Source organism: Triplophysa rosa, linkage group LG4 (genome assembly GCF_024868665.1).
Source record: "Triplophysa rosa linkage group LG4, Trosa_1v2, whole genome shotgun sequence".
Taxonomy (NCBI): Eukaryota; Metazoa; Chordata; class Actinopteri; order Cypriniformes; family Nemacheilidae; genus Triplophysa; species Triplophysa rosa.
In genome coordinates this window covers 3,088,446-3,110,094 of record NC_079893.1, presented here as the reverse complement: position 1 = coordinate 3,110,094, position 21,649 = coordinate 3,088,446, and the positions used below count along the sequence as shown (strand labels likewise).

The following is a 21,649-nucleotide window of genomic DNA, read 5'->3' as shown; positions in this document are numbered from 1 at the left end:
ATGCTTAAAAATATTGAAGTGTTTTATTTAGTGTATTTATTTTTGTTTGTATTTTTTTTTACTTATTATTATCTTTCTAAGCCCCGTTTAAAAGTGATATTTTTCAATGTAAATTGTATGCCAACTTGTTTTATGTTTTTTTAAATCTTTTGTTATATTTAAAAAAGCAATCAAACCGACACTTTATAAGACACTTTCTTCTGTGGAACACAAAATGAGAAAAAATCGCTGTGATTTTGTGTCCAGTTTCTGTCGTTTGGTTATCAATGTTCTTTACGAAAAAAATATAATAATAACATGACATGAGTAAAAGTTTAGAATTTTCATTTTTTTTTTCATTTTCATTAAATAATATGCATGTTAAAGTGCGTCAGCAACAGTGAGGTCATGGGTTTATTCCCAGAGAACACATATACTGATAACATTTTATCAGCATCAACATTTAATTAAAACCCCGAAGGTACAGTAGACTTTCGACCTGATTTTTTTATCACAATTTTACACACACAATCCAGAGAAATTATTAGTTACATTTAAAAATAATTCGATTTTGTTCTAAATAATGTAAAAGCTGTCCTGTTCATTAATCAAGTCATTGCTTACTGCCTTACATTTTAACAGCTACATTATTTGGTTTGTATGTTGACAGCTCAAGGCACATACAGTATAATATAGTAATAAATAACATTTTGGTCATATATTATACCTAAACATTATAAAAGTCCTTTCTGCGCACCATGCACTTTATCATTATTCAGAAATATTTGCATCGATTGAACTTCGGGAAGTTCTTTCGGATTCTGTGATTATCATCAATATGATGCATTAAAGAGAGACACGAGGGAGAACATTAACCCCAAAGGGTTTGACGTGAACATCTCCTGTCCATCAGTCTTTCTGTTCTCTAGGAAAGAAAGCAAACCACGAGCCTCTGGTTCTGACAGCTCATCGGTCAGGTGAACAGTTTTCTCTCCATGCGGGGAATGTACTTCAGCGTGGCGGCTCTCCACAACACGGGCGCGAGGAGAAGACTTAACGTGGTGACGCTGAGAACCAACAGGTACACCTGCATGAGGAAGAAGAGAAGAAGATCGGCCATTGCTTTGTGTGTAATAATCATGAATATGTCTATAAATGAAATCCTGATAGTGATAATTATGGCAGAAGTTTAACAGGATGTTCACTGACCTCTCGAGAGATGATACCCGTCCGTCGGGCTCGACTGCCCAGAACGAAGGAAAACTCGCTGACCTGCGCCAGTCCGGCAGACACCACCCAGCGTATGTGTTGCGAGCTCGAGGGGAGAATGCTGGACAACACAAGCACAGCCATTATGAACTGAAAGAGAAGATTGATTTTTATGTTTAACATTTGAAATAAATAAAAAATGAGTGAGATGGAATTAAAACTGAATTACCTTCATAATCACCACAGTGAAGGTGAGGACTAACAGGATGGTTAACTCATACAGGACAAAGGTTGGGAAAACATGCAATCCTGCGAACATCAACGTTTATCTATCATTCAAAGTATCTAAACATTTAAACGCACAAGAACATTCTGATATGGTTACATAGATAATAACGTGCATGAGGAGATGCTAATTTAAAAAGCAAAAATGTGCTGTTTCCTTCTTCTCACCAATAGATGCGAAGAAGATGATGGCTAGAAAATCTCTGATAGGTTCAGCACAGCTCATGACCTCAGCAGTGACCATATGACCTTGTGAGGAGAGAAGTGCACCTGCCAGGAAGCAGCCCAGTTCCATAGACACGTCCATCCATTCTGTAACCTGCGCATGTACAAACATCATGACGTTCAACAAGCAACAGCTCTTTAAACATCGCAGATACTTTCCATTCAGAAACCGTAACGGAGCAAAGCACACTGATCTTACGGTCAGCATCAGGAAGACAAACGCTGTGGTGCCCAGCACCAGGATCTCTTTGTTTCCTTTACTCTCCGCATGCAGCTTTCTGTAGAACGGGCCAACCAGATGAGACTTGATCAGCCAACACAACATCAGCACCACCGCTAGTGACGCCACGACCCGAGCCAGAAGAAATAGAACATGCAGCGTGGCCATCACAACGCTGAAACAGATGACAACAACCATTGTGATTAAGAATCAGATCAGAAAAACTTCTCAACATAATATACAATGTGTGTGATATAATGCTGTCAAACGATTAATAGCATCCAGAAAAAAAGTTTGCCTTTACATAATATTTGTCCGTGTACCGTTCATATTAAATTTGTATTTATAAACACATACACATACATGTATACATATTTAGGAAATATATTGATTTTGTATTTACTTCTATTTACCAATAATTTAGTACGTATTTAATTCTATTTACCAATAATTAAAATGAAATATAAAAGTGTATTAATTTTCTTAAATATATGGATGTATTTGTATGTTTTTATAAACACAAAATTAATATGCACAATACACAAACTTTAATTCTGGATGCGATTAATCGTTTGACAGCCATAATGTGATATAATAAGAACATCATAATGGCAACATCATCTTCACAAATCAGTTTTTTGTAGTTTACATAGAGACGATAATGGTACAGTTTTTTTAAAAGTTGAACTATAAAACCCTCTTTTAAAAGTGTGCATTTTCTTGCCCACAAAACGCTGTTGTTGTGAAAAATTGTGCCATATAAACACTATAAAAGGGATAACCTTTTACAGGTGAGAATTTGTTAATTTTATATTTGTGTAAATATTATTTAGAAATGATTATTTCAAAACTATATTAATTTTTAACTAAAACTTTTAATGTTATGTAATGCTTATAATGTAATGATGAACAACTTGCGCATACCAATGTTTCCTTTTTCTTAATAAATATTCTGTGACTCTCAAAAGAATGTTCAGAAAGCAAAACCTTTTCAATCTTATATCTATGGAAATAAAGGTGGAAGTTTGTGCTAATATGTAGCCAAGACGTCTGAAATATAAAAATGAATGTCACCTGTCCGTGTCTTCAGTGTCTCCTTGAATCAAGGTGGGCATGACGGCTATCAACAACCCCATCTGAACATCCTGCATGACCAGCATGCCCAGTAAAACACTGCTGTAATCCAGCTCACCTGTAAACACACACGCATACGTCACTACAGATGTAATGTGCTTGGATAAATGCTTCTTTAGACATCACTTCACCATCTTTTGATTCCCCTCTGGATCCTCCTGCGAGAAAGCGAGACACCAGCGGGGTGCTGGATAGAGACAGACAGCTGGAGATGAAGACGGTTTGCGTCGGGGGAAGAGCGAGCAGCTGACCCCAAAAAAGCCCGGCGGCCACCATCAGAAGACTTAAATATCCAGAACCCTGGACGGAGATTTTCCACACCTAAAGAACACAAATGCGAACTCAGACATCCGTCAACAACCAACCCAAACACTACAAAGGAGCAACATCTTTGCTTTTATTTACCTTGTGGAGTCGTTCAGGGGAAAAGTCCAGACCAACCACAAAAAGAGTGAAAAACACACCCAGCTCTCCTAACGTCTGCACCTGAACCACCGACTGCACCGAGATGAAACAATTAGTGTCCTGCAGATGTGATGACGTGACTCTGAAGATGTGCTTCACTCACTTTAATGCTGTTGAGTCCGGACGGCCCGAGCAGAACTCCACAGATGATATAACCAAACATGGGCGGCAGACCCAGCATTGTGCAGAACCATCCACACGGCAAAGACAACATCACCACATACACCAGATCCTGTAGAACCAAACACACTTATCACTAAATATTATTATAGTAAACTGTAGTTAAATTCCTAGATGCTACAGTGTTTTGAACCGTACCATAGTAAATGTTATGGTATAATACAGTATTTTCTACAGTTTATCAATTCACTATTGTAGTGTATGGAGTGTTCAGGAAACTCTGGAATTGTTAATAACTATAGTTAATAAACTATAGTTAGTACTACTGAAAACGTTTATAAAATCTATATGAAGAGTTTGGTTCCAAAATGAGATAACTCCATTAAAAAAAAAAATCATGTTTTTTATTATGTTATCGTGTTTTTATTGTGTTAGTTAGCTGAGTTATTATGGATTAAATCAAAACAAACCAACTGAAGTTTAATTGATTAATTGGAAAGCACAATAAAAAAACATGATTTTTGAACATTTTTAAAAACGGAGTTATCTCATTTTGGAACCAAACTCTTCATATACTGTATAGCTATAAAATGTAACGGCACCTTACAATTTACTACAGTTTACTAGTGTAAAAACCAAAGTAAGAGTATCCAGAAAATAACAATAACAGGGATTACTTACGCAGGGCACAACATCCAATGCAAATAGCATCACTGATTAAAGTGGGTTCTCTGCTTTTCTCGCGTCTCGCGTGCAGTGTAAACACTTTATACTGAGGGCGAGTTAAAGGCGGGGTAACCGATTTCTGAATTACGTTTTAGACAACTGAATCGGGCCGAGTACCAAAACAACCTTGTAGCCAATCAGCAGTAAGGTGCACAGTGCACAGGACGGACGTTAGCCGAGCCGAGCACTGACGAAAGCGAAAGATGGGGGTAGGGGTGTGTTTGTTTTGGTGATTTGAACATCAACAACCCCGCCTTTAAGCTCATCGTTTCCACTGTTGCGGTGAATTTGTAAATTCAGTCTATACTTCTAAACTTGTATTCAAACTTCGTAATGTTTCGTACCGGGGTTCTGCGAGTAAAAGATTCTCTGTGAAACGGTTGAGAATTGTCCAATCACATGAGGTCAAACACGTAAAAATGAATATTGATACGCTATCAGCAACAGTTGGAGGGTCTGGGGCGCACAGAGCTGCGCGTGGCGACGTTCTGACGCGAGCCAATTAGAGAGCAGCCTCAGGTCACCTGCCAAAAGTTTGTGGACCTACATAAACACTCATTTGTCTGGCGCCCCGCACGTACAATATACAGTATATGTATTGTCAACATTAACCAAATACAATTTTAAATAATACTTTTAATGAATGCGAACACAACTACCAGGCGAATGTAGTTTGAATAAATCTGTTTATTTCGCAATTTATAATATACGCTGAATTTATGTTTAACAGTCTTCTTCTATGGATATTTGGTGGGGCGGCGCTCCAGCGCCTCCTATTGACCAGCCGCCACTGTTAGAGAAAATTGTGTTAAATAGTAAATAATTTGTGATTTTTAAGGTCCTACTTTGGTTTATGGAGTGTCCGACAACAAGTTTACGTGCATACACAGTGTAAAAACACTTTCATTTTCTAATAATAGGCAGTTATTATTACCTCACTTCTTGACTGACTACCAAAAGATTCGTTCGTCGATTCATCTGTCTAATCCCCTCCTTTCTGTCAGCCCACTCTGATCTGATTGGTCAGATGGTCTAGTCTGCTGTGATTGGTCTACCGCGTGCAGTGTCGCAAATGGAACGTAGGCGGGCATTACATGCAGTGACGCAAATCTGACCCGGAACTGAAATTAGAACGACAGACGACTCGTTCGCGTGATTCAGAGTCGACTCCTTTTTTTCCCAAGCCAATAACTTTGTTATTCGTTCACTTTCGGCTTTACAACTTGGCAGACTGCTTACTTTCACACACAGCAACATTACACATGGCATGACATGTCGTTTTAAGGAGATTGTAACAGTTTACTCTTTAAAGGTGCTGTGCGTCGTTTTTTGGAGAATCTATTGACAAAAATGCAATATAATATACATAACTATGTGTTCACAGGTGCATAAAGACCTTACACAATGAAGCGTTATGTTTTTATTATCTTAGAATGAGCTACGTGGGTCCTCTTAATTGGAATTCGCCATGTTGTTTCTACAGTAGCCCTAAACGGACAAACTGCTCTTAAGAGCACTGACCTTGATGAAGTGATGGTCAGCATGGGGAATGGTGGAGTCACGCGGTTTGGTCAGCACATACTGGTTATTCTGGGAGTCTATCAGCATGCTGAGCCCCAGATTGCCCTTGTGCATCTGTCTGGACGCGTTCTTCCTCTTACTGTCGTCTTCATCCTCCTCCACTCTCAGAACGGCCTCCACGTTCACCCCCTTCATCTGACCACAAACAGAGCAGTCACACATGTTACCAAATCAGGCTTTCACAGAGAATCAAAATGTGTCTTTTCATTTGTCTGAAAGCAGTCACCTGTTTGTTGTTGTCGAAGGCGTGATCTTCGATCTCCTCCTCCAGTCGGTCCGCAGCCTTCCGAACGTCCTCCAGGATCTCATCCAACATAGAGAGGGTTTTATTAATGTCCCGCGCCTCCCTCAGCACCTCCTGCTGGTGTTTCTCAGCTGCCACCAACTCCATGTACTCCTGCTCTTCCTGCACAGACCATGTCCAACGATCACATCACATTAGGCATGAAAGAAAATGCGAGTTTTGTGTTTTCTAGTACGCAACATCTTTTAGCTTACTGCTCGAATATAAGCAAGTGTACTCCTTGTAAAAACGGACTAAAAGTACCGATGACATCATACTTTGATGGCGGCTTCTCTGAGGGCGTCCAGTCTCTGCCTGCTGCTCTCCTTCATGTTGACCACGTCTCTGAAGTTTCCCTTCAACACTCTCTGGAGCCCGTCCACGGCCTGGAAGAGCGAGTGCTCGCTCTCGTTCAGCTCCCTCTGAAAGATCTCCAGCGTGTGCACACGGAACAGCTTCTCTCCTTGCGACAGCGTCTTGTCCCGCTCCACCATCGCCGCGGCCGAACCTAGTTTCCGTATGGCTGAGCTCTTTTGCTTCAGGAGGTTGGAGAGCCGGCGGCAGTTCTCCGTCACCCACTGGTGTCCATGGATCTTGGTTGCTGGCGGGCCTTGCTCAGCCAACTTTTGCTTTAACGGGAGCGCCCCCACCAGGCCGAAGCACAGCAGCGCACACAGACCTCGCATCTGGCCCTCTGTAGATTTAGCTGAAAAGACTCAACCGATAAATCAGTGCATTTTGGAAACCGGTCTGGTAACATGTCTTTGATTTTGGACATGAATTATGGCAAGATCTATCTATTTTAAATAGTATATAGAATGACAGTCCAAAAAAAAGAAAACGCATCTTTTCCCAAAGTTTGCATGCCTGTTACTCAAGAAGTATTAAAGATAACTTGTCTTTTGGAATCTACAATAATAAGGCCCTTTATGGTACAATCCCAGAGATATGGGAATCTCCACTGTACCCGTTTTCCATGCTTGACAAGCAAGTGTGGGTCACTGAATACTTTTTTGATACTTCAATTTTTTTCCTGAGGACCTTTGGTTGAGTTGACACTGAATGACATTCAATAAACAATTCATGTTATTAATTTATAAAACTATTCTTGGCATTATTTTGAAAACATTCTGACTTCACTGCATTTTTTACAAGTTTCACCAAACGTTTGCACAGTAAATAATACAGTATTTAAAAATGTACTTACCAAATATATGAACGCCGAGTTGTTGTGAATCTTACAGCGTGGCACTCCTTAACCAGCAGATATGACAGAATGAGCTCAAACAGGTGTGTCACCACATGACGCGTTTACCTGCTCCGTCACACCTACATCCTGCAGCAACAAACACACATTGACATTTAAAGGAAAATGACTGTAAATATGATAAAGATTTGTTTGACACTGTTAAATAGATCTGGATAGTATTAGCTGATGTGTATGAATGCTAATGATATGTGACGTATAGTAACTGAGTAAAGCAACGGTTCTCCTGCGATTTATATTAAAAATGTGATTTCCCTGTTGAAAAAACCAGCATATACTGGTTTGTTATGTTTTGATGCTGGTTTAAGCTGGTCACGTGCTGGTCCATAGCTGGTCAAACCAGCATCAAAACATACCTAACCCAGCATATGCTGTTTTTTTCAACAGGGTTGACATACAGAACATCTGCTGCTTCTGAAAAAGAATCAATTGCATTAAAAAAGTTTAACAAAAAATGATTTAACAGATTTCACGAAAAAGGGTAAAAACAGAATGTAATACTACTTGATTTAAATATTTATAAAAATATGATAAGTTATTTCCATTGTGTGTAAAAGTAGGATATACCCAGGACAGAGAAACAGAATGTTTATTTAACTCTTGAACAACCAGCTGTTAATATTCAATAATCATCAGGCGAATAAATACATCAATACAAACGACAACATGACTGTGAGTCGCTGTATTATTAATATATACTGAAAATATAAGGAAGCTAACGTTAATCAGCATGTCCATGAGGTTACTTGTTAAATTTAACGATAAAACCATCTATCCACATCTACTGTAAGCTATGACGTTTAGAAACATGGTGTGCATGTCATTCTATGAGCACTAGTAAAGAGAAAGCGAGTACAACTCTTACCTGGTTATCGCAGTACAGTGGACTGACTGGTTGAACTGACATCCAAAGAGAAACAATCGCACTCTTGTGACGCCACATGTCGCGAGACAGCGCAGCGCGCGCGTGCGCGCGCACGGAGTCGCGGACACACGCGCGTTTCTGCAGCCAGGTGTACTTGGCTGAATTCAAGGGCTCGACTGTCGGACTCGGTCGGACCTGCTCAGGTTATGTTCCAGGGTTAGTTCATTTAAGGAAATGTTACTAAGCTTCGGGGGTTGTCTGCGCATGTGTGCGTTTTTGATGAGCGTCACGTGGGCATTAAAGCACAGATTACGTATAATATATTATAATTTTACAGCAATATTACAATTACATTTCCAATCTCACCCGTCGCAATTCAGCATTCACAATTAATTAATAAAGCGATTAATAATCGCTGCTTGCAGCAATATTTATCATTATTCTTAGAGTATTTCACCCTTTTTTAAAGAGGGTGTAACATGTATGACAGACTCACTTTTATCTGGTTTGACATACAGAACAATAAAGGGACATTTAATCTTATCAATGCCCGTCCTTTTAATTGCAAATTACAGATGACAGTGTTTTGCATACGTCTGTAAAATGTCTGCTAAAGATCTGGAGATCTGGAAAACATCTGCTGTGTAAAAACATCCAATTAACCTCTTAGAAAAAGCAGTTTTATACACATTCTAAATCATAAACATTTTACAGATATCTTCTAGATGTCTACATGACAATGGACAAGAAACGTCTATACGAGACGTATTGCAAAAGAGTAAACAATAAAAAATACATCTTGCAGATGGCAATGCAGACATATAGACATCTCCCAGATGTAGGCCTTTGTGTGCAGCTGTATAAATAACAGAGTCTGTTCCTCATTATTTGTGCAATTGTGTTCATGTTTCCATTGCTCTGAACGCAGGGATGCACTTTTTCCTCACTTCCTTGTAATAATCTGTCTTTATATCTGTTCTGACTTAATTCGCGATATACTTGGATTTAACAACAATAAGTCAAACGTTAAATTAATTGATACAAGTGTAGACAGAGCTGCGTCGAGTTGTTCTTTGATCGATGGATGCGCTTTTTGGAGCTTCAAAAAATTCCCTATTCACCCGCTTGGAAGAAAAACGATACGTGGTATTATAACTCTGACTGCATTATTCCTCAAGAAGAAAGTCATATTCAATCAGGATGCCTTGTGTGTGAGTAAAACATGGGGAAATTTTGTTTTGCCTGTGAAATATCCCTTTAATCTTGCAGGTATTTTCTGTTGCATCTATTCAAATGCATCAATCCAGAAACAAATTACATTGAAAAATAAATGTTCCACCGTTTCAACATCAACTTTACATATTTGACAAACATTAGAGTCTCCGACCTTAAATTTGAATCTTAAGAATTCTCTTGCAGGATATATGATTCCAAATTTTAAGTGAACCTCTTTACATTTAGGGGTAACAGGAAAATAAAGAAAATTACACCTAATCTGTCTAATGTTTTTTTTTTCAAAATGCATAAACACATAATTTCTCTTTACAGGACTTGGGAAGTCAAACACTTTCGTAACATTTTTTTCTTTCTGCAAATTCCAAATTTTCAATCATTAGATCACATATTTTAGAATATTTTAAATGTTATTTTATTAAACTAATCATTTGAATGGGAATTTTCTTAATAATTTTACTATAAGTAGTTAAAGAGCAATGTAAATTATGTTTATCTCAAAAATTATTGTGACTCAAAATATTGCCAAAATGATCTAAAGTGCCTTGAGAAAGAGCAACTGAACTATTAATATCTCTGTATAACATACTATTAACATTTATACATTTTGGACCAAAACCAAAGTATTTAAGTGTTTGCAAAATAAAAGTGTGTTCTACTATGTCAAATGCCTTAAAAAAATCCCGAAATAGAATGAACCCATCATCATTCATAATATGATTACACTCAATCCTATCTAAAACTAATCTGATATTGTTATGAATGAATTGACCTATCTTTAAAAAACCCCGATTGTGAATCACTATTACTAATGATTTGGACTATTCCCAATTTTAATCTAGAAGCTAATGCCTTAGTGAGTAATTTATCATCTGTATTGAGGAGTGTAATGGGGCGTTGATTATCTAACAAACTTTTATCTTTACCTGGTTTTGGTAAAAAAAATATAATCCAAGAATGATCACAGTTGGGACTTTACATTTGTCGGGTGCCCCGTTCATGCGTGCTTGCGTCTCACGCAACCTTACGACGTCATCGCGCTTAGCGCGAAATTCAGAGCGTCGCGTTTAGAAACAAAACAAGCAGCTGTTCTTCCCGCCTCACATCACATTCACGGTAAACTCGAGACGAGAGATCAGACATGTCGGACGCGGGTTGCTATTCTCCCAGCTTTAAGAAGCCGTCCGATGTTCTGCGGATGAGAAAGAAACGCGCGCGGAGCGAAACGTTCGGCGGTAAAGTGTCGAGTCCGGTGGTGTCGGTGGACGGGGTCCGTCCGTTCTCACCGGGGCCGCTGCTGAGCGCGCAGTGCCGGGCGGGCGGCGCGGGCGTAAAGCGCAGAAACCCGTTCGCGAACATTGAAAACACGTACAACGAAAACACGTACAACAGCCCGAAGAAAAGAGCTTTATCACACACCGTCTGCGGTATCGGCGCTCCGGACGTTAAAACCACGGCAGCTGCGGGTCTGGATGGGAAATTACTACATGAACGAGTAAATGCGGGAACTTCATTGAGAGAAGAGCTTTTACAACAACAACATCAGGTAAAGTCGAAAAAGTTACTGTAGTAACGTTACATATGCTGTGGTACAGCAATCAAAGGTAATAAAAACAAGGTAATACCATGGTAAGTTTATTTTAATGGTCTGTGTCCAGTACAAAGCCATTGAGATAAGGGTCTCCACTGAAAGTGCATTAAAACATAATTTGTAATAATCAAAGGTGTAAGTACATAATAACATGATAATATTATGTGTAAGTTTATAATAGTCTATATGATCATATATGCAAGTGCATCATAATATACATGTTCACGTGTGTAGTTGTATTAAATATGTGATATTTCATAATGAATGATATATTAGTATGATGTGCAAATGTATTAAAATGTATCTTTATGTAAATGCATTATAATATATGATAGAATAGGCTAATGTGTAGTATATCATTTATTATTATGTAATGGGCAAGTCCATTATATAATATATATTTTGGGCTGTCACACATTAATCGCGACTAATCGTTTACAAAATAAAAGTTTTGTTTACATAAAATATGTGTGTACTGTATATATAATAATTATGTATATATTATAAATACACACACATCCATGTAGTTTAAGAAAAAATATATATGTGTATATTAAATATTTATGTTTATATACAATATAAATTATATATAAATATAAGAATGTATATACATGTGTAAATATTTCTTAAATATATACATGTATGTGCATGTATTTATATATTCATAATTATTATATACAGTACACACACATATTTTATGTAAACAAAAACGTTTATTTTGCAAACGATTAGTCACGATTAATCGTGTGACAGCCCACTCATTTTGTCATTGTGTTGTTTTATCAGCTGCAGAAGCCGGCGGCGTCTATCTCTGGAGACGAGTCTTTGTTTGAAGAGGATCTGTTTGAACCCGTCAGGTCCGATCCAGTATTAAAGGTGCGTGATGGAGATAGTCTGATGTTTTCTGTGGTTTTTCTGCGGATTCGTGATCTTCACTGACTGCTGGTTGTCTTTAGAATCCAGACGGCGGTGCGGTTTGTGACGCAGGTGTGTCTGATCCGTGCCTGGAGTTCCCGGCCGATTGGTCCTTGAAAACCCGTCTGCTGTTCACCTCTCCTCAGTTGTTCAGCTGGGCGGAGCAACTGAAGGCTCAGGAGGAGGCGCAGGGCCTGACCGCTCACTGCAGGGCTGCGTATGCCAGCTTACCCGCTAACATACAAGTAAGAACACCATACAGAAGAGTTTATACAATAATCAATCGAAAGTTGGACATAAAATGTGTAATAGAATTGACAACATTGAAGGTTTCATTGAACCCTTTATGTCGAAAACATTTCTCAAAGCCCCAAATATGAGTGTAAATAAAATATTTGATGTTTAATTCTGCTGGCATTTATATTTCTGTACTCTGTAAGTCACATGTGATGTGTTGCAGGAGCCCCGGGGCTGTGCGGAGCTGCGCTGTGGTTTTCAGCAGTGTCTGCAGTACTGGCAGCATCCCTCTTTCTCCTGGCTCTCTCTCTTCCCACGGATCGGTGCCGAGCGCAAATTCTCGGGCAAGATCACACCGTGGGCGCAAGACGACAACCTGCAGCAGAGTCTGATGAGCGACTGGTGAGAGATTTCAGTTTGTGATGCTGGATCAATGTGATGAGAAATTTGTGCTTCCATCATTAAAACTTCAATGTTTGAGTAATAAAAATATAGACAAATGTTTTACAACCGGGACGTTATGACTTATAACATAATTTATGTAAATTACTTTGCAGGAAGCAATATACAACCGTGGGAAAAATTGAGAGACCATTTGGAATTATTTTCAGTTTTTCTGAATTTATTATTTTAGGTAAAACGATCATTTTTGAGCTACTAAAAATATTTCTCCCAAATTTCAAATACAAATATTGTTTCTATTTGCGTTTATTTGCAGAAAGTGCAGTAGAAACCGGTGAAAATACTGCAAAGAAAACAATTTCATATTCTCTTTTAAGCAACACAACACTTATATTTCTAATAATAATTGTATGTGATAACCTGGATTTGTATCACAGTTTTCATGTGTCTTGTCATGCTTTCAGTCTTTCACATTGCTGTTGGATGACTTTATGTCACTCCTGAGGTTTGATTTAGTTGACACTCAACAGACAGACACCGGACTGAAATGGCCACGATACATCTAGAAATTATGCTTAAATGAAAATTTCGAACGGCCTCTTATTTTTTCAGCAGCTGTATAGTATTATGTCAGCCAGTCCTAATTTCACAGCTATATCTGATTAACAAGATGATTTAATAATTGAAACAAAATTGTAAGTTGTGCAAAAACAACCAATGCCCATGTTGAGAAAATAGTTATGTTAAAATTACCATGGTGAGGTTTGGCCTTTTTTCTGACATCACTTAATGGCCCTGTGAACCGGAAGTTGCGATTGTTTTTACTTCCGTATTTTGACGCATTTCCGAGTGAAATGAAATTTCTTATGAGAAAATCTCGTCTTTTCTGCGATTTGATTGGATGTATAAAAACAGCTTGCAACCGCAGCGTTTATTGTAAATAGTTTATCAACGTGGGCCATTCTCTTTTTAAAATTTGTGTGCCCCCAAAATCTTTAGTTAAAATATGAAAATGCACTTCCTTCCTGAAATGACAATCCATCTTAAATGCGTGATGTGTGTTAGACGGCTTGGGCGGAGCATCCGTTAACTCCTCCCCTTCAACTGTCAGTCTGCTGCCAGTTCCATTTAAAAATGCGTTAATTTTGTGTAAATATTTTGTGAAATCCATGTTTACTTTTAGCAAGAAAATCATTAAAATACTTAAAATATTGTGTATATCAGCATTATATCAGCCATCCTGCTCCTCACAGATTCATCAGATTCGCATCAGGTTTATGTTGAGCACTGCATGCGGAAGTCTTGATAATGTGTTATTGCGTTGTGTGTTCTGTAGGTCTGTGAGTCTGACGTCTCTGTACAGTTTGCTGAAGGCCAGACTGTGTCCGTACTTTTACCTGTGCTCGCATCAGTTCACTGTTCTCTTCAGAGCTGCTGGTCTGAATGGTGCGAAAAGCATCAGCGCACTGCTCACTCCAACCACCAGAGGGCTGCGTGAGGCCATGAAAGCTGAGGGTACGAATCGCCGCACTGCTTCAGACTGTCACCATTTGATGAAACGTCCAACAGGTTTAACTCGGTGTGTGTCTTGTGATTAGGAATAGAGTTCACGCTCCCGCTGCTGGAAGACAAGAAGAAGAGCAGAGACGCATCTGAGGTCGAGAGCTCTCGGCAGGCTGACGGAGAAGATCCGGCCAAGAGCGGTGAAGATGTGTGAGTACAGAAACACAACAGCAGCTTATAAAATGTCCACACTGCTGGAAATAATCATCATGCCGTATGTTTCTACAGGAAGAGTGAACACAGTGAAAATGAGGTTGATGATGACGACGAGGATGATGATGATGGGTTTTCGTGGTTGCAGGAGATGGGCGTCCAGGACAAGATTAAGAAACCTGATGCTATTTCTATTAAACTGTATCCTTTTTGTTCGGCTCTGGGCTGTCTCGGATTAAAACTGACACTGGGTTACTATTTTCTTGTTTTAAAATGGTATAATAAGACTAGATATGAATGATGTTCTTCCTTAAATCGTGTATCAGTCGTAAGGAACACAGAGAGGTTCGGTTAGATCACAGACCGGAGTCGGTGGTGCTGGTCGAGGGTTCGAACACGTTCACTCTGCTGAACTTCCTCTTTAACTGTAAGAGTCTGGTCGCTGGAGCCGGATCTCAGGCGGGACTTCCTCCAACACTTCTGGCCCCTACAGCCTTCAGAGGAGCCTCGCTGCACACGCTCAAGGTTTGAGGACTTGCGTGTGTTTTTTTCATCGAAGCATGAAAAGATTTCTTTGGTTTTGTTCTGTGGTTGTTTATTGATTTGCTTGATGTATTTGCATCATTTGCTATGTTTACTACAGTATATTTACATGATATAATAATATGTAAGTAAATGTATCTGCTATAAAAACAGCTCATAGATATTGTCTTCCCTTCCCATCATTTATCCATAAGTAAGGCTGATTATACAATCTTATATGAATAGATCAACTAGATTCCTTAAAGGGATGCTCCACCCAAAAATGAAAATTCTGTCATCATTTACTCACCTTCGAGTTGTTCCAAATCTGTATAAATGTCTTTGTTCTGATGAACACAGAGAAAGATATTTGGAAGAATGCTTGTAACCAGACAGATTTTGCCCCCCATTGACTCCCATAGGAGGAAAAATGACAATGGTCGTCAAAAGTGCCCCAGAACTGTTTGCTGTCCGACATTCTTCAAAATATCTTCTTTTGTGTTCAACAGAACAAAAAAATGAAGTATTTTTTCCTACTATGGGAGTCAATGGGGGGCGAAATCTGTCTGGTTCCCTTTAACCAGTGCAATTCAATTTTTTGCATTCATATTCTCAAAGTTTGTCTAATCTGTCTTGAGTTCACTACTGTTTTATAATGCGATTATACAATTTGTCATAATATTTATTAAGTATCATAAATAATATATTAAATGCCATGCATGTGCTGTGTATTTTAAGGATGGTAATTAATACACAATGATTTTTGGTCATAATGTTGCAGTATTATGAACGCAAACGTCTGTTTTAAACGTGTCCGCAGGCCCGTACAGTGAACGTGAAGACTCGGATCCGAACGGGCTATCAGGACGTGTGCAGTCTGGAGGTGACGGGACCCATCATGCCTCACACGCTGCACGCGCTGACCCAGCTGCTGAAACCCGCTCAGAAGGGTGAATTCTCTGTGGGTCTGTACACACATGAGCCCACTGCTGTCCTCAATGTCCCCATCTGCCAAACATCTGAACCGGACACACTGGTATGTGGTTCGACAGACATTCGCATTTAGCAGACGCTTTTATCCAAAGCGACTTGCATAGAAAGACCTATTAATGTAATTCATGAACGCTAATGAAGCATTTATTACATTATTCGCAGGACGATGTGGTGCAAGACTTGGGCAGGTGCGGTCTACAGCAGAGCACAGTTCAGCAGCTGGCCGCACCCACCACGCTGGGCAGATCCGCCCTCAGACAGCTGCACGTGAGAGGACATTCATACAGCTGGAGGTCTTGAGATCCGTCCCGTCCCGCTGTGACAGCATGTGAAGAGCCCACGACAGGCCACGTCTATTAATATCCTCTGCAACATGAATCTGCCTGTGACGCTGTGGTTTACTGTACCATCTGACTCGAGTGACTTTATATCTGTGCTAGTTGATGTATATACTGTAGTGTGACTATTGACTTACAGCCTGTAGCTTTTAATGTGCACTGCCTCGCGTCATTTTTAGGTTTTTTTGTTTCTGTCGGTTTTCAAAGATGGTAATGCGTTTAAGATTTTAAAGGATCGTTTTATCATGAACAGTTTTAAGTACGTGCCGAATGCAGCTAACTGTGATGCTTCTGATCGGGAATATTTATCACATCTGAATGAATTTGTAATATTAAATGGAATATTTGCAATATGTTTTGCTTTGCAACTTGCGTGTCGGCATCAGATTGATGAGTATATGAACTCAGTAGTAGATGAGAATACAATGGTACTAAATGATTATCGAGATATAAAATATGGCAGACCAAGGTACTTAAAAGAATATTATGTTACCACCATGTTACAATTTTGTAAATATCATGGTATTAACAAACTTTTTAAATGGAAAATAACAGGAATTTTCTATATCACCATTGTAGCAATGTCTGGAAAAGTTGACTAAAAAGTCCTACAGTAAATATACTAGTAAAGCTCTGTTTATTTAAATTGTGTATTTGTAAATATATTTTTTTACTAACAATACTTGAATTATTGACAGTTTATCAATGACATTAGTTTATGAGGGAAAGTATGTATCATTCATGTAACTTTTAACTTTTTAATCTTTTATTTTGACAAAAACGTAAGTTCCCATTGGCTTTGTGTCAATCTGTAATGGGTTTGTTAAAGAAATAAGCAAAAATCAGCAAGGTTTTTATAGTTCACCAAAACTAACGATTAAAACCTGAAATCAAATCAAATAATGGCCCGATTTTTTTTTGAAAATTCAATGAAAGTTAGAATGGTTGACTTGGCAATAAACTGAAACAAGTTTGAGGCACTAAAATTATTAACTGAAAATAAATAAAAATTAAATGCAACTACAAAAAAAATCTTATATAGGCTAGCAAGATTAAAACACAAACTAAAATTAAAATAAAAAAAACAATAAATATAAAACTCTGGAATTTAGTTATTACACAAATATATAAAAAGTCAGTGTTGAAAATTAAATAACTTTTTTTGTAGAAAATTAAGTTAATAAAATTAAAAGAAAATTAAGATACTAAATTTGAGCTGGTGTGTCTGAATTTGTGAAAAATGACACGTGCATAAGGTAACCTGCAACCTTATGTTTCAAACAGAGATTGCTGTTAGTTTATATATATATATATATATATTACAGTGTATCAGCTCACAAGCCTAAGATGTGTGTAATAGTGTAACAGCGGAGTGTAAATACTTGTGAGGGTTCAAACCAAGGATTCCTTCATTGAGAAAATGACTCCAGTGCTCGTGTGGCAGTGACCCGTCTAAAGTTTCACATCCAGCCAGTCCTTCAACATTCTCTGCATAAAAAATAAAAAACACTTGTAGATACGAGCAAAAAGCATCTAATACAAGGCACGCAGATATAACACTGAAGTTATTTTTCAATGCTGTGTACTGTCGTTGTAATATTGCACGTGTTATGTTTGGGCATCAGGTCATATTTTAACACCCGTGTCACCTCGAACCCTAAACATAAAATTGCATCTGCGTGCACAAGCATGTAAAGATACACGGATGGACTTTCTCTCCTTTCAGCAGCTCCGTCCTTCGTAGAAACTAAGACTGAATGAAATCACACCAGCTCTTCTAATGATAATATTATAAACGGATATTCGGTAAGTTCACGTTTGAGGGTTCTCATGTTGAGAGCAAACAAATCACACATTTTTAAAGAACAGAAAAGTTGTTGCAGTAAGAATAAAAAAAAAAAGAAAATGTCTGAGCTCTGCTATTGTGTTTTGTCTTCAAATGCAACCTTTTTGTATTGCATACAGATGCATGATTTTGAGATTTCGTGTAAAGTTAAACAGCGTTCAATGTAGAGATGTTTTTCTTTTTTTATTCTCATGTATAAATGTGACAACACCTGTCATGTCTAATATTGGCCATGAGTCTGCAGTGGCTCTTTAATGTCATGTCATGTCAGTATGGCTGACGGGATCCATGAAGAACCTTTAAAGTTCTTTGTAGGAAAAATATTCTTAAAACAACTTTTGAGTAAAGGGTTCTTTATTGAACCAAAAATGAAATGCTTCTTCAATGTCACTGCTGTGAAGAATCTTTTAGCACAAGTGGTATTATTGTGTATTTGACAATGTTTATAGTTTTACAGATAATTGTTTATTTCAAGTATTATTATTTTTTCATTTTTCATTTCTCTCTGTTAGGTATTCTGAGGAAAAATGAATATTCTTGGCACGGCTTTTATTTCGATTGTAGCCCTAAATGGTACGTGATAAATATGTTATTAAGCTTATTTTGCAAAGGTAACTTCAATGAATAACATTATGAAGTCAACATTACAAAGCATTTAAAATACATAATTAGATGATGGTAAATAAAATCTATCACCTGAATATTTCTTGTGTCAAAGAAATAAAGTAAAAACAGATTAAAAGTATGATGGGCAGACAATTTCAATGGCACATACAAAGCAGCTTTATACAAGCAACTTTTATAAATTGTTTTAATAAACTTTTAAAAATATATACAAAGCAACTTTTATACACTGCAAAAAATGTTTGTTGTTGGTTCAACTTAAAAAGGGTTACCTTCAAATTCTAAGTTAATTCAACTTAAAAATATTAGTTAACTTAATTAATTTCTCTTTGAGTTGACTAATATTTGTAAGTTGAATTAACTCAAAATTTTAAAGCAACCAGGTAACTTATTTTTTTTAAAGTTTTTAAACAATTTTTTACAGTGTAAATGGTCTAACATAACATTTTCCATTTGGCTAGACTTTCTCTAAAGAAAGCTGTTGATGCAGTAATATGTTTGGTGTGATTGACTCCCGAGAGGATTTGTGGTGTAATCTAAAACAATAGATTGTGCACCATACATCTATAAGAACAAGTTTAAGACCATTCTGATTTCCTCCTGACTGTAAAATGTTATTGAAGCTCTAAATTGTGGAATAAAACTGCATTTTAAAATCTGCATCCACTCTTTATCTGTTCCAGCTTGTCTAGCGTTCTATCTTCAGGTGAATAAGGTTGAGGTGTTTCCAGGAGAAAGCGTCTTGTTGCCGTGTAATAGTTCAGGGTTTCCCACAGATGAGCTGCATTGGGAGGCGATGGGCAAACATGTGGCCGTTCTCCGTGAAGGCCACATCACCGCGGGACAGGGTTATGAGGACCGAGTGTTCCTCGAGGACCCAACAGCATCTGATGATTTCTCCCTCGTGTTAAGAGACGTCGTGTTTAGTGATGGAGGAATATATGAATGTCTGTGGAGGGGCCAGAAACCGGTTTGCTCTGTGTTTGTAGATGTGTTGGGTAAGTACAGTCACCAAAACGACATACTTTTACTGAAAAGAAGTTTATTCAAGTGTGCTATTAGTATAGTTCTTTTCAACTAAAAATGAAAAAGTATACTTTCAGTCCATTTTCTATACTTCTCAGAAGTATACCAATACATTTATAAATAATACATTTTACCTATACCGTAAGAAAAGTCTACAATTATATTTGATCTATACTGTACTAAATCTTTTTGTTGTCGTGTTTACTCGAGTTTATATAGTAACCATAGAATAGAAACAATAAACTATAAGCATGTTAAGATTACTCACTTAACTTACAAGTAAAGTTGTAGTATAAAAACCACTAAACTACTTTACTGAGAGTGTAGTGTACTTTCATACACTGAAAATGTGCAACAAGTATTGAACTAGTACACAGTATACCGATACGTTTACCTGTAGTATAGTAGCAATAAAAACAAAAAACGTAGTTTTAACTAGTTGTGTACTCAACGTTATATTGTTATACTTAAAGTGTGCATAACAGTATACTTTTATACACTGAAAAGTCTGCTTACTATAGTAGTGAAATTTACAAGTTATACTATTAGTACATTGCTATTAGTACTCAATAAATAGACTAAAGCATACTTAAAATATATTTGAACCTTTCTTAAGTGTCTTTGAGAAAATGGAAAGGGCAAGCTCAATATTCAAAATATATGTACTTTGTAAATCCGTCTCTATTTTGTTTTTAAAGAATCCTTAAATTTTCCTGTTTTGGCTGCGGTGGGTGAAGATGTCACTTTGCATTGTTTCGGCAACGTCCCCTCAAATAACCCCTGGGAAGATATTGACATCCATTGGCTTAAAGATGAGCGTGAAGTTCTGCGGTTCACGTCTGGAAAGATTGATGTTAATGTTGATAACAGTCATATGTCATTGCCCGTCAGAGAGGAGATGTCTCGAGGGATCTTCTCATTGAATATCAGATCTATAAGAGCTCAGGATCAGGGAGTTTATCAGTGCCGCTACAAGAGCACCGATCACGAGGATCTACAGAACGGATTACCAGAAACACGAAAACTCATTCTTCTGGGTATGAATCCAGCATTGTTTCGTTATTTTACAGAATGTGTTCAGGTTGCTTTAAATCTGAGTGTCAAAAGTAGCGAACGTAACACATTCGTCAAAGCTTAATTTTAGGCTCATTAATGGGGAATGAAAGATTTTAAAAGATCAATTGTCTTGCCAGTCCAAGATGTTAAGTAACTCTCTTTCTCTATATTTAGATGTGTCTTCTGATGTTCCATCCACCTCAGAGTCCATCCTCAGCACCAGCAGCGGCTCTTATACTCAAACCAGCACATCTGTACCAACATGGACGTCTGTTGCGAGCACTGAATGGTCCACTGAAATCAGCACGTCTGCGCAGACGTCTGCAGATACAGTTGAAGGTATCTGAGATTCTGCAGGGCTGTTGTCTGTAAGATATATAACATTTTAATATTAAACGTTTAGAAGATGTTAAAGTCTGTATCATCTATGGTCTACCTTTTGCCCAAAAAACTTGCTAAGTTTAGATAGCTTTCCTGTAAAAATGTCTTATTCTTAAAAGATTTTATTCAGAGAATATACAGTCACGTTCACGGTGATGTCCAGGTTTGGTCATGTGGCGTCTTTTTATTCAAAAATAAGATTGTTCAAAAACTTTGTATTTTGGTCGCACAGTTGTAATGGTATAAACTAAATGAACATGACAAATGTTGCCTCATAAATAAACTAAAATAAGCTTAAATTGAGGCACTAAAAGGATTAACTGAAAATAAATCTAAACTGAAATCAAATCAAGTGATCTTATATAGCAACTTTAAAATAAACAAAGAAATAATAAAATGACTTAGTGTAA

At 37.7% G+C, this 21,649-nt stretch overlaps 3 protein-coding genes across 5 annotated transcripts; 2 read left to right on the top strand and 1 right to left on the bottom strand.

Moving 5' to 3' along the window:
- Nucleotides 1-331: 331 nt before the first annotated feature.
- Nucleotides 332-8,584, bottom strand: tmco3 (transmembrane and coiled-coil domains 3). 3 transcript variants are annotated; one of them, XM_057332703.1, is made up of 14 exons: nucleotides 8,360-8,584; nucleotides 7,435-7,563; nucleotides 6,506-6,942; nucleotides 6,171-6,350; nucleotides 5,885-6,079; nucleotides 3,621-3,749; nucleotides 3,458-3,550; nucleotides 3,184-3,373; nucleotides 2,993-3,110; nucleotides 1,898-2,093; nucleotides 1,642-1,792; nucleotides 1,418-1,497; nucleotides 1,189-1,309; nucleotides 332-1,066 (listed from the first exon to the last, which is right to left on the bottom strand). In XM_057332703.1, exons 3-14 carry the CDS (start codon nucleotides 6,911-6,913, stop codon nucleotides 813-815), a joined length of 2,115 nt encoding a protein of 704 aa, XP_057188686.1. In that variant the 5' UTR covers nucleotides 6,914-6,942; nucleotides 7,435-7,563; nucleotides 8,360-8,584; the 3' UTR covers nucleotides 332-812. The 3 variants fall into 3 exon arrangements, with proteins under 3 accessions (XP_057188686.1, XP_057188685.1, XP_057188687.1); XM_057332702.1 differs by having other exon boundaries at nucleotides 333-1,066; nucleotides 6,506-6,933; XM_057332704.1 differs by having other exon boundaries at nucleotides 833-1,066; nucleotides 1,189-1,338; nucleotides 6,506-6,933; nucleotides 8,360-8,583.
- Nucleotides 8,585-10,665: 2,081 nt separating this feature from the next.
- Nucleotides 10,666-17,115, top strand: LOC130553347 (protein downstream neighbor of son homolog). Its single transcript, XM_057332257.1, has 10 exons — nucleotides 10,666-11,138; nucleotides 11,970-12,059; nucleotides 12,140-12,343; nucleotides 12,559-12,737; nucleotides 14,074-14,252; nucleotides 14,336-14,450; nucleotides 14,529-14,654; nucleotides 14,780-14,978; nucleotides 15,796-16,011; nucleotides 16,131-17,115. Exons 1-10 carry the CDS (start codon nucleotides 10,734-10,736, stop codon nucleotides 16,266-16,268), a joined length of 1,851 nt encoding a protein of 616 aa, XP_057188240.1. The 5' UTR covers nucleotides 10,666-10,733; the 3' UTR covers nucleotides 16,269-17,115.
- A 2,457-nt stretch (nucleotides 17,116-19,572) lies between these two features.
- On the top strand, nucleotides 19,573-21,205 carry LOC130552508 (uncharacterized). Its single transcript, XM_057330842.1, has 3 exons — nucleotides 19,573-19,774; nucleotides 20,501-20,839; nucleotides 21,033-21,205. The coding sequence occupies exons 1-3, from the start codon at nucleotides 19,573-19,575 to the stop codon at nucleotides 21,203-21,205; spliced, it is 714 nt and encodes a 237-aa protein (XP_057186825.1).
- The last annotated feature ends 444 nt before the right edge of the window (nucleotides 21,206-21,649 follow it).

Coding starts and splice junctions, on each gene's coding strand:
- tmco3 (XM_057332703.1), bottom strand. CDS start 6,913: ATGCGAGGTCTGTGTGCGCTGCTGTGCTTCGGCCTGGTGGGGGCGCTC. Junction 3,551..3,620: donor CCGGACTCAACAGCATTAAA/GTGAGTGAAGCA, acceptor ATCTCGGTGCAG/TCGGTGGTTCAGGTGCAGAC. Junction 2,094..2,992: donor GACACTGAAGACACGGACAG/GTGACATTCATT, acceptor CATCTGTTTCAG/CGTTGTGATGGCCACGCTGC.
- LOC130553347 (XM_057332257.1), top strand. CDS start 10,734: ATGTCGGACGCGGGTTGCTATTCTCCCAGCTTTAAGAAGCCGTCCGAT. Junction 11,139..11,969: donor TTTTACAACAACAACATCAG/GTAAAGTCGAAA, acceptor TTGTTTTATCAG/CTGCAGAAGCCGGCGGCGTC. Junction 14,979..15,795: donor CCTCGCTGCACACGCTCAAG/GTTTGAGGACTT, acceptor ACGTGTCCGCAG/GCCCGTACAGTGAACGTGAA.
- LOC130552508 (XM_057330842.1), top strand. CDS start 19,573: ATGGGCAAACATGTGGCCGTTCTCCGTGAAGGCCACATCACCGCGGGA. Junction 19,775..20,500: donor TGTGTTTGTAGATGTGTTGG/GTAAGTACAGTC, acceptor TTGTTTTTAAAG/AATCCTTAAATTTTCCTGTT. Junction 20,840..21,032: donor ACGAAAACTCATTCTTCTGG/GTATGAATCCAG, acceptor CTCTATATTTAG/ATGTGTCTTCTGATGTTCCA.